Source organism: Brassica napus, chromosome C7, assembly GCF_020379485.1.
Source record: "Brassica napus cultivar Da-Ae chromosome C7, Da-Ae, whole genome shotgun sequence".
In the NCBI taxonomy this organism is placed as follows: domain Eukaryota; kingdom Viridiplantae; phylum Streptophyta; class Magnoliopsida; order Brassicales; family Brassicaceae; genus Brassica; species Brassica napus.
In genome coordinates, this window is record NC_063450.1 from 32,746,761 (window position 1) to 32,759,795 (window position 13,035).

At 33.0% G+C, this 13,035-nt stretch overlaps 1 protein-coding gene across 1 annotated transcript; it reads right to left on the bottom strand.

The window, feature by feature from the left end:
• Positions 1–5,336: 5,336 nt before the first annotated feature.
• LOC125589816 (protein PHLOEM PROTEIN 2-LIKE A8-like) lies at positions 5,337–11,291 on the bottom strand. The gene is made up of 2 exons (XM_048762343.1): positions 9,918–11,291; positions 5,337–5,759 (listed from the first exon to the last, which is right to left on the bottom strand). Exons 1-2 carry the CDS (start codon positions 10,394–10,396, stop codon positions 5,549–5,551), a joined length of 690 nt encoding a protein of 229 aa, XP_048618300.1. The 5' UTR covers positions 10,397–11,291; the 3' UTR covers positions 5,337–5,548.
• Positions 11,292–13,035: the final 1,744 nt, after the last annotated feature.

Sequence of the window (13,035 nt, forward strand, 5' to 3'; positions counted from 1 at the left end):
AAGATACCTCATAGTATACTTTCTGCACTACGAATGCCAGAAAACCTTCCTGATGGCTATCATCGGGACGGGTGACGTATGCGGATGCTATGAACTGGCGTACCAACTCCGGATAAGTGGGTTCGTTGAGGTTGCATAGTTGGCCTAGACCCATGTTCTGGAACAGTCCTTCAATGTCTGCTTGGATTCCCAATATTGTCATCGTCTCAGGACATGCTAGTTGTGTAGCCGGAACGGCTACCTTCTTCATGTTGTTGTAGTGGGTGGTATCAGACTTATCCCACTTCTTTGGCCTTTGCTTCTCCAGCTGAGACGAACCCTCTTCTTGTGTGTTCTTCTTTGCTGACATTTTCGTGCGCTTCATTCTCTACAAAATAGAATCATTGCTCTCAACATGGTTATAATCAATTAAGAACTCAAAGCAACATGAAAATGAAAAGCGAAATCGAGTTGTGATAAAAAAAAACCAAATTGAAAAAAATTCTCAATCCCTAAATCATCTCAAATCCTGTTCCAAACTCGTTGATCACAGACAATTGTGTTCTATTCCATGTTTAAACATCTGTTTCATGCATATTTGATCAAGGAATCAACACGGAAATAAGAAATTCACAAAACCCAAAAAATTGCTCAAGAACACGATTTCAGAATGTGGAGATTCGCGGAGTATACCTGTCTTAGGGTGAAGACGAGTGTAGGAATCAGGTAGAGCTCGAAAAATCAAGTGGAATGGAGCCCAAAATTGTTCAAATCGGATGATTATAGAGAGAGAAAGGGGGGGCGAATTATAGGGGAAATCGGAGGGGATGAGAGTTCTAAGGTTTAGATCCAGAAAAGGTCGGGTTTTGCCTTATAATTCTGTTTTCCGAACACGCATCGATCGATGCGTTTTTGTTCTATAACGCATCGATCGATCACAATCTTACGGCCCGGTCCATCTTGTAATCGATCGATGCGTTTTTGTTCAGAAACGCATCGATCGATGCGTTTTTAAAAAAACATACAAGATTTTCCGAGGACATTCCGAGGACATTCCGAGGAACAATTGAGATTCTCGATCGATCGATGGGTTACTCTCATCGATCGATCACAATCTTACGGCCCGGTCCATCTTAGTAATCGATCGATTCGTTTTTGTTCAAAACGCATCGATCGATGCGTTTTTAAAAAAACATACAAGATTTTCCGAGGACATTCCGAGGAACCATTGAGATTCTCGATCGATCGATGGGTTACTCTCATCGATCGATCACAATCTTACGGCCCGGTCCATCTTAGTAATCGATCGATTCGTTTTTGTTCAAAAACGCATCGATCGATGCGTTTTTAAAAAAACATACAAGATTTTCCGAGGACATTCCGAGGAACAATTGAGATTCTCGATCGATCGATGGGTTACTCTCATCGATCGATCACAATCTTACGGCCCGGTCCATCTTAGTAATCGATCGATTCGTTTTTATTCAAAAACGCATCGATCGATGCGTTTTTAAAAAAACATACAAGATTTTCCGAGGACATTCCGAGGAACAATTGAGATTCTCGATCGATCGATTCGTTTTTATTCAAAAACGCATCGATCGATGCGTTTTTTTAAAAAAAATTACGTTTTGAAACCCCAAACACTAGTCCTCGGAATTTCCTCGGAATATTCCGAGGAAATTCCGAGGAAGAAGAGGGTTTCCTCGGAGTTCCCTCGGAATAATCCGAGGAAATTCCGAGGAAATAGGGTTTTTAAACCGAAAACAACGTTTTGCCGTTTGAATATCACCTATATAACCCTTATTAAGTGTCTTATGTTCATTATGAAGTCAAAAATTTGTTCCTTACCGTATAATTAACACTTTTCCGATTGTATGAACGAAATCTCGCAACATAAGACAAACACTTATACCTTTTAATGAACGGTAAAGGGAATACTTTCAATTAGTTTTGAAATTTTTTATTTCATGGTTTATGCTCATCTATACAAAGAATCCTCAATGGTATGCATTACAATTGTATAAGAAATGAAATACGGCAAAAAAAATTGATGTTTTGAAACCCCAAACACTAGTTCCTCGGTATTTCCTTGGAATATTCCGAGGAAATTCCGACGGATATTTTACTATACGTCGGAATGTCCTCGGAATATTTTCATTTTACCGGGCAAATATTTCGCGAAAATTGAAATTAGAATTCTGACGGAATTCCGACGGATAATGTCCGTCGGACCCTAGGTTTTATAACCACGAGCCACTTCTTCTTCCCCATTTCTTTCTTTTTCATCTGCGCGACTCCTCTCTTTTTTCTCCGGCGATTTCCCCCTGAAATCCGACGATATCTCCGGCGATCTCCCCCTTTTCTTACACAAATCATGTAAGGACCCTATCCCACTCTCTTAGGTTCTATTTGTTAGGTTTTTGTGTAGTTTTGATAGATTTTTGTTAGGGTGATTGGTTAGGATTGTGATTTGGTTGTATAATAGGTTTAGAATTGTGATTTGGTTGAATGATTTGTTTTGTTGAATTGATTTAGAATTTTTTTATAATTTTTTTTTTTTGTATTTATAAAATCGATTTTTGTATATAAAATCGATTTTTGTATTTTACAAAACGATTTTTCTATATAAATTCAATTTTTTGGACTTTACAAAAAAAAATTTCTATATAAATTCGATTTTTTGGATTTTACAAAACATTTTAAATATCTATAAAACTTTTTTTGTGATTAAAAACTATTATTTGGGATTTAAAAATATTTTTAATATTTATATATTATTAAAACTATTTTTTGTAATTATTAAACTATTTTTATTTATTACAACTATTTTTTGTTTATTAGAACTATTTTTATATATTTATTAAAAATTTTAAATATATATAAATCTTTTTTTGTGATTAAATTATTTGGGATTTTTTTTTTAAAAAAAATTAATTTATATATTTCTGTATTTATTAAATATATTTTTTAAATTTACAGGTCTCATGATGATCAGACCCGGCCTCGACAGCGTCGTGGTCGTGGTGGTACGGGGAGCCAGTCTCGGGATTCCAGCCATTTTCAGGATTCCCCTTCGCCCCACAGCTCCAACCATACATCTCCCTCTGCTGCACCCGCTCCTGCTCCTCTCGCTCCCGCTGCTGCATCCGCTCCTGTTCCTCCGGGTCCTCCGGGAGTGATGCGTGTTGCGGAGTTGGTTCAACAGCCCGGTCGTGACCATCTTCCGTATCTCACTCCGTATCCACATGGACGGGGTCAAACATGGTAATTAAACATTTTTTTTCTTTAAATTTGGATTCATTATTAACTGTTTGTTCTTTTAATAAGGTTCAACCGATCCGGGAACGGGATCAGCGCATGGATCAACCGTATGATGTACTCGGCCCTCGACAGTGGACATCCGACTTTCACTCACTTCCCAACCGACAAGCAGGTTCTGTGGTTTCGTCAGTTTGCGGTAAGTATTCTAATTTTTTACTTATATTTTTAATCTTTAATATAAATTTTCTACTAATTGTGTTTTTTTTTTCAGCAAGAGTTCAACTGGAATTCCGATGAGACGCTCTTTATCTATCACCACTTCGTCCATAAAGTAATGGACAACTATGGAAAGCAGATCCACGAGTGGAAGAAGAAGTGGGAAATCAATAAGGTTCGATTTAATTTATTAAACCATTTTTTAATTTATTAAACTATTTTTTAATTTATTAAACTTTTTTTTTTTTTATTAAAAGGTCCCAAAGTCGATGAACGACACGGTCTGGAAGGAGTTGTGTGCGCATTGGGATAAGGAAGAGACGAAAGAAACTTCTTCCACCAACTCCACCAACCGCAGGAGCGACCGTAAAGGGAAGGGCATTTACAAGCATAACTTGGGTGCTCAATCTATTGCCACTCTCGGAGATCGCATGGTAAGTTCAACCGCTTTCTCTTCAATTATTTGAGTTTCAGAATTTAAATTTATTGTGCATTTTTTCTAATTTCTAATGTTTCTTTAATTTATGTTTTTTTTCAAGGCTGAAGAAAATGATGGCGAGCCGGTTGATGATCTCGCCCTAATGAGGAGGGCGTATACCAACAAGAAGACCGGCCAGATTGATGACGGTCTTGTGAGGGACGTGGTCGACCTGGTCCAAACTCAGGTGGTAGGCGAAGTGTCTCAGCTTCAAACCGAGGATGACGCTTCGACGGCTTCGACCAACTTGTCCCGGTTTCGAATCAACGAAATCGTTGAATCCGTAAGTTCTTTGTTTTTAAAAGTTCAATTCATTTATTTCTTGGTTTAAATTTCTAAATTTGGTTTTTTTCTATTCAGTCGGTTCCAAAGAAGAAGGGACGTTTGGTCGGTTTGGGTCGTCGCACCCGGTCGGTTCCCCCTTCTTCTGCACCACCGCCCTTTGTTGATCCAGAAGTACTTACGGCCCAGTTGAAGGACAAAGATGATCGTATATCTTTGTTGGAGACCCAGATGGCGGCTCAACAGGCGGGCTATGAGGTACAGAGGAGGCTGAACCATCAAATGATGGAGATGATGCAGAGGATGTACCCGAACGAGGTGTTCCCGGACGTGCCAGACCCGTAGTTTTTTTTTTTTCCACAAACTCGGAATGTTTTATTTTTATTTGTGAAACTTTGAATATTAATTAATATGATTTCAATTTTACTTTTAATTTCATATTTTCGAATTTAAATTTCAGAAATTTTATTTTTTAAAAATTATATTTTTAATTATATTTTTCACTAGATCGATCGATGCGTTTTTGAACAAAAACGCATCGATCGATGCGTTTTTTAAAAAACGTTCGGGCTATACCAAGGGACAGGTTCCTCTGTTTATTCCGAGGAACCAGTTCCCTCGGTATATTCCGAGGGACAAGTTCCCTCGGAATATACCGAGGGAAAAGTTCCTCGAAATAAACCGAGGAAAAGGTCCGTCGGTATACTCCTATCGATCGATGTATATATGTCCAAACACGCATCGATCGATGAACTTCCGAGGAATTATACCGACGAAGTTCTCCCTCGGTATATTCCGAGGACATTTCCGACAAACTGGTGATCCTCGGAATTTCCTCGGAATTCCGTCGGAAAATTCCGAGGGATTTCCGAGGAAAAAAGAAATTCCGAGGAATTATTTCCGACGGCGTGTTTCATCGGTATGTCGTCGGAATAACGTTATTCCGACGAAATTCCGACGATTTTTTCCCTCAGAATCCCTGATGTTTTCTTGTAGTGGTCCACCTCGTCATTTCATTTATTTTGGTGGACACTCCAAGGAGATAGAAAAATTCAATCATTATAATATAGATTGTTATGTTTAGGCACTAAAGATCATTAAGTTCGGCATGTCTTAGTTACATTCTTATAAAAGTATATTGCAACTTTAGTCTCTGTGGATGTGACATTAAATAATAAAATTGTTGTTGTATACATGTAATAGGAATTACAAGGATTCAAGCTATAGAGATCACTCGGCCATATAAGTTTTGCCAATTCAAGCCATACCAACAACTCCAACAAAACGAGTTTCGTCGTCATTGCAGTCGACATCAAGCTTTTCCTCCAATTACTTCAGGCATTGTTTTCCTGGTTTGATACTGCTTGATGCCATGTTAGAGCCTTCCTCAGGATTAGGGTTGTCTCCTCCCTTTCCTTGGGGCTTAACGTTTTCTTCTCTTTTTCCTTGGGGTTTAGGATTTTCTTCTCTCGGCGGTTTATCTTTGTTTAGGTAATCCTGAATATGTTTTGCCATCTTATCCGCGAAATCCGCTTCGTTACTGCAGAGGAACAGAGAGGGAATCCCAATGAGGCTCATGCAACAATAATGTCACCATAGTCATAGTGACTGAACTGTGATTTAGAAATACTTTCAAATATATATATTGTTAATGGAGATTTTAGTTTAAAATAAAGATTCCTCTTTCATGGCTAAAGGTATACTTCAGAAGATACATCATAACAAAAAAAATACAAACTTTATATGATAAAGCATTAAAATATAACCCACCACCATTTTTAAAATAATTGAGAACGATTAAATACAAAATACATATAAAATGCTTTTTATTAAATTCATTTTTTTCACTACTCAAATTTCCTAAATATAATCTTGGCTATAAATTTTAAAATATTTTCTCTTATAAAAACACCACCTCTCAACTAGAAATCTAATATAAAAAAACTCAACTAATTTTTGTTAGTAGTTTAACTCCTCCATCTAAAATGTTGTTAAATAAAAATGTGTATTTTAAAACATAAAATGACATATACAAAATAAAATATATTTTAAAGTTTGTTCAAACAAGATCTTCAATATGAATCAAGATCCAAAAATTCTAAAAGTGACGGTAATTTGTTTTTGCAAATATAAATCGTGATTACTTAAATATAATTTTAGTATATATTTGAAATAAAATTTGCTTTTAATTTGATTTCAAATATCACACTAACTAATAGCATTTTGTTACGGATTTCTTGTTAGTCTTGGTTTTGATTGGAAAGAGAAATCTTAACTTTCAGTTTAGAGATTTTTTGGTTTTTGATTCAAAGTAATTCATATTATTTGAACATGTTTTAAAACAGATATTATTTTGATATTTAAAATACACGGTTTTCATTTAATAATGGTCAAAAAAATTTGTCCTTTGTAAAATCCCTATATATTAATACAGAAACATTTAAAAATTTATAACATGTAGTTTGTACTAATTAAAAAGGTGTCTTGCCGAGTTGTCACGTAATTAGAATGCTAATTTTACTTACATGGCGGTTTGAGAATCAATTGAAAATTTTGTTAGTCCAAAATTGAATTGCTAGAGAATGTTATATTATATAGTATGTTCATTATGGATCATTCATTAATCAAATTAAAAATATTATATATTATTTCCTTAAATAAAACCTACGGAATTACCTAATGTGATTAAGATATATATGGCAATTAATAATTTTAAATAATAAAGATTTGCTAACAATTTGTACACTTTCTATCATTTTTGTTCAATTATTTATCACTAAAATAAATTACACAATTGCATTAATCATATAATAAAAATTTAGTTTTCTTGTATATGTTGTATTTTGAATTTTTCATAACGAGTATAAATTACTAAAATTGTTAAAAGTCTAACATAACGAGTATGCAATAAGTGATTTTTTGACCTAAAATATTTTTAAAAATGGGACCAGCTCATCAGTAAACAAATTATGCAACAAAAAAGTTTTTTAAAAAGTGTTGAATGGCCAAAAATATTAATTCGATCAAGAATATAAATTTTATTTTTATATACGATATTTATTAAATAATTTTCTTATAAATTCACCATGCGCAAGGCGCAGGTCTTATCCTAATAATTGGTTAAAACATTAACAAAGCAACATTTTCAAAACACTTTTTGTTATTTAAAATATTGTTAACAGAGAATTCAAAATATCACAATTACATTTTAGACTAAAATATTTGCGGTGGTATCACAATTACTTAAGGAGTTTAATATTAGATTTTTAGTTGAGAAGTTTTTATCAGAACCATGTAATATTTTTTTCGTACTAAAATAAATATCTGTGTTGACTATTGAGAACCACTAATCTAATAACAGGAGATAATTATCTACTTCATTAAACCATGTAATATAATACACCACCCTTAAACAATATGAAACAATTTATATTTCCTAAAGAAGTTAATTTAGACTCCAAATATTATAAATCACACAGAACCGTACTTAATAATAACAATATATATATATATATATATATATATATATGTATATATGTATCTATATATTTTCGTTATCACTACAACCGTACTGCAGTTATTTTCCAATTGTTACGCGTGTTATCATTCGGACCCTAAGAGATATCTTATATATTAAATCAGAAATCACAATCTTGATTTATGTGTGATTTTTTAAAAAAATGGATCTAATGGACCTATTTCTATAAATTCATATTACATTTAAATTTAATCTCTAATCTTATCATTTAAATTTTGGGTCTACCAGAAATTTTTATTGGGCTATCAATAATTGGATTTAAACAATAGATGATCCATTGGATTTATAGATAGTATAAATTAAATAGATATAATTTAATATTGTAATATTATACCTCCATATGTTAATTATTTAAATATTTGTCGATGTTAACTTTTAAAATTATAAAGTTTTTTTTTAAACTAACAAAAATCATACGAACAATGATTAATCTTTACTACCTTAAACAAGTGAATTTCTTTTTAAACTATATAATTTATTTTAAAAATTAAACAAAAACTAAATGTTTAATTATTTACTCGATAATATAAATCTATGAAGCGAAAAGTTTAATTTTTTAAAAACTTTCTAAATTTGTGAAATGTTACAATATATTTGAATATAACAATAAAATAATATTTTACTAATCATTATATATATAGTTACGATTTTAATAATGAAATAATAATCCGAAAATATATATATATAGAAGAAGATACAAATACATGTGAAAGTTTGAAATAATCTATTCAATGAAAAAAATATACTGTAAACTTATTATGTTTTAAAAATTGATAGACACATATGTATTATAATATATATCAATTTAGGATTGAAAACAAAATGTTTATATAAAAATAAATGAAAACAAAAACCTGCGCGGTTGCGCGGGTCGAGATCTAGTCTATATTACTGAAATTGAAGTACAAATGAGAATTTTTTGGAAACATTTATAGCATTATAAATTAGAATTTTTTGGAAACGTGGATAGCAGTACAAAATAATAATTGCCTATTTTTAAGTGATTTTTTACATATTTTTTTTTTATTTTTAATCAATTATAATCACTTCATTTATTATATTTACTAAATGATTTGACATCATTTATTAAATTCATTTTCTCACTTTTTTAACTACTTCATTAATTATATTTACTATAATATTTTGACAGCATTTATTCGACATATTTGAATGAAATTACTTTATTTGCGACAAGAATTCAAAATGGTTAACAAATTTTTTTTTTATTTGTTTACATATTAATCGGGTACGAGTTTTTTCTTTTGAGTATCAGGTTTTTTTTGAGTTTTGAAACTAGGTTTCACTCGGGTAATATAAATTTTCATGTGTGTTTCGAATCGGATCTTCCCAAGTCCAGATAAATTTAGTTTTGATATGTAGAAACCTACAAATATCCAAAAACTATTGTATCTGATGCCGATTCGGATATTTGTAACAAAATTAACAATATTAACAGATTCAGTTCAGATATTTTGAATTTAAACTAAACTTAACCTAAAAATAACCAAAAGTAACAATATTACCCTATTTGATTTGAATTCGATTATGATAACCAAAAGTAACAATATTACCCTATTTGATTTGAATTCGATTATGATGTATAGAAACCTAAAAATATTCAAATATTTACGCAATTAATTATATTATGACGCATATAAAATATATAATACTAATCACGAAAAAAAATATCAATTTATAAAAAACGTAAAGATTAACAGCCGTATGGGCGTGTGGGTCAATTTCTAGTATTGAATTAAGAGCATAGTCTTTTAGGCATTAAAAAAAAGGTAATAATAGCAAAAAGGTATAAATGGGCTATGTGCTTTGTTTATATTAGTTCTGTTTTGGTTGAGGTTTTGAACTTTCTCTTATTTTTTTCTCCCGACTCAGAACATTTAACGTACGAGTTTCGACATTTTAATCTAAATCACAAATCACAAAAGTTAAAGGTCGAGTCCAAAATCTAGTAAATAGTAAATACCAAAAGCTAAACTACAGTTCCACATAACACCAAACTGAAAACGTAAAAGGCAATCCTAAATACTAGTCTCAGGGTTTTTCTTCACATCAAAGATAAAAACCTAGTTCGTTATATGTTCCCAATAAAAGGTCAGAATCACATCATGTTGAAAAAAATCTATGTTATGTACGTTAAGTTACCTGTTTTCTAAATATCGCATCGCTTTCTTGCCGCTAACGTCCTGCAAAGCTGCATCCCACTTAAGGATTCGGTCGTCTCGATTACAATGATTTTCTTTTCTCCACAGCTTCCATAGCTGAAGACCAAAACTGCCCTTCAGTTTCTTCACAATGGATATCTCTAACTTATAGAATACTGGAATAACCCGGAGAGTGCGTCGATCCACACACTCTTTTATCTTCACCAGCTCGTTCAAACACCAATCTGACTCCGTGTACCTGCTCGATATGATCGCCACCGCCACCGTGGACTCCTCAATCTTTTCAAAAAGATCCGTAAGATCATCACCTACTTCCAATTTATCGTCTATAAAAGCATTGATCCCATTTTTGTGCAAGACGTCATGGAGATAGGGGGCAAAGTGGCTACGCAGGTCTGCTCCTCGGAAATTGATGAACACTTGTGCTTTATCGTTGCGATTTGAGGATGACATCGTCATTTTTTTTTGTCTTTTTGGTCTGCAATTAATTGATTGGAGAAGCGAATGACGTCTTCTTAAATATAGCTCATCTGACCGCGTTAATCGTCGAGATTACAAAATATAAGAATCAAAGTCATGGTACTAATACTATACTGGTCATTATTTTATCAACCGATGCTAAAAAAAAGTTTTATTAGGAATACTGTTTCTTTAGAGGCATAAAATTTTAATGACCAACTAGATGATAAAAATAGTTTTGATTTGAATCGACGATCACCTAGCCAATATAAGCATGAATGTTTTTTTTATCACATAAATGTTTCACTTCTGAAATTTCTTTATTTTTACTTTTGAAGGCCTTCTTAATTGTTGATGAACTTAAAAGAACTTGTATGAACAATTTTCAATTAGCAGAGTGTGATCTCCGGTGTGGTATTTGTGGGGCAGAAGAGGAATCCATCTATCACGTTATTTTTGAATGTCCACCAGCACTTCAAACATGGGCTTTATCTCGAATCCCTTCCCCTCCCGGAATCTTTCCATCTTCCTCCGTTTTTACTAGTCTGGATCATCTTTTTTGGAGACTTCCAACGGATGTTGATTCAGAGTATTTTCCATGGATTATGTGGTATATATGGAAAAATAGGAATGACAAAATTCATAATAATAGGACTGTAAGTCCTCAAGAAATTTTGCGCAGAGCGGATGTTGAAGGATCACTTTGGGCTGAAGCCCAACTCTTGGTACAAGAGAATCAGGGGTTTCCACCGACAGATGGGAGTTGGCAGACATTGGGGTCCTCTCGAGTTTGCTACATTGATGGGGCGTGGAGAGAACATGATGCTTTTACAGGCCAGGGCTGGTATTGCCAAAAGATAAACTCAGAGGACGTAATGATGGGCGCAATGAACCTTCGACGTAGCCTACCACCTTTACATGCTGAATGTGAAGCTCTGATTTGGGCAATGGAGTGCATGAAGACCCTGCAGTTCTCAGATGTAGTATTTGTGACGGATTGTTCTCAATTGGTGAAGATGGTGTCCTCACCTGAAGAATGGCCGGCGTTCGCTACACACATGGAAGAATTCTGCCGAAGTAAGACTTTCTTCCCCAACTTCACGATCAGATATATCTCAAGGGCACAAAACACAATGGCGGACAAGCTTGCACGTGGTGCGAGGAGTTCTCCTTCAGCTATGTTATATGTCGATTCTTTACCTCCGGTTTGGCTATCTGAACCGGTGGCCCCATAGGCTTCTAGTCTATTATGATGTCAAAAAAAAAAAAAAATCTCAAAATGACCCTCAGAAAATTGTGTAGAGAGTTTAGATTAGAGAAAATGACTAGGATAGCACTAAAAAAGTTTTTGTCACAAATATAACTTTTAAGAATAAAAATGACCAAAATAGCACATAATGTTTTATTAAAAGAGATAAATATACAATTATACCCCAAAGGTAAATTAATTTAGACATTAGGGTTTAGAGTTAAGTAGTGGGGTTTAGGATTTAGGGTTTAGGGTTTAGAGTTTAGGGGTGGGGTTTAGGGTTTAGAGTTAAGGGGTGGGGTTTAAGATTTAGGGTTTAGGGTTTAGGATTTAGGGTTTAGGGTTTAGAGTTTAGGGTTTAGGGTTTATGTTTTAGGGTTTAGAATTGGAGAGTGGAGTTTTGGAATAAAATTTTAAATTTTGAAAAATAAAAAAAAAAAGTTTCAAAAGATAAAATGCTATTTTGGTCATTTTAGTTTTTGAAAATTATTTTTGTGACGTAAACTTAGAAATGTGCTATTTTGGAGATTTTTCCTTTAGATTATAGTGGTTTCTAAACGTAAGATTTATATTTATTTTTCGCCGTTGTGATATAGTTAGAAGGGGAGTTCGTTAAATGCTAAGTGGCAAGGGAAGTTCTCATGGAGTTTGTTTGTCTTTTGAGAGCCTCCCAACATCTCTCTTGCTCTTTGACCATTTTTTTTATAAAATTTTTTTTTCGTCTAATTATTCGATGAAATCTCCTCATTGGAGACGTTCTTCTTAGCCCTGAACAATTAACATGGTAAAAGCGTATAAATGTATCAATGACTGCAAGCGGAACATAAAAAGAAAAAGTTAATCTGAGGGAGTGTATTCAATCTAAAATTTGAGGTGATTTGATTTTTAACGAGGTTTTAGATGATTTTAAGAAATTGCAGAGAATAAAATAATTTTTGTTAAACCACTTTAGAATATCACCTAAAACCATGAGATTTGATTTTTTATTTTTTAGCTAAAAAACTTCACCCAAACACTCTAAAATCACTTGAAAACTTTAAAACTCCACAACTTAAAATATTTCTAATAACAGTGAATTTCAGAGTACTTTATAAAATGTCAAGTTCTATAACACTGGATTTTAAATGAGTTATTAAAATTTATGTTTTAATAACAGTAGATTTGTCGTTTTGACACAAATCACCTAAAACTCTCAATTGAATACACCCCTTACTTCATTTTCGTTGAATATTTCAAAATTATAAAGATAACGTCATTTGCATTTATATTAATATTAGTATGTTAATTGACCCAGATAAGTTTTGTTTGACTTTTCACTTCGTAATAGTATATAAGAAACCTAGCTGCCATAATTTTTTCTCCTTTTAATTGGTTATTTGAATGTTTCAAT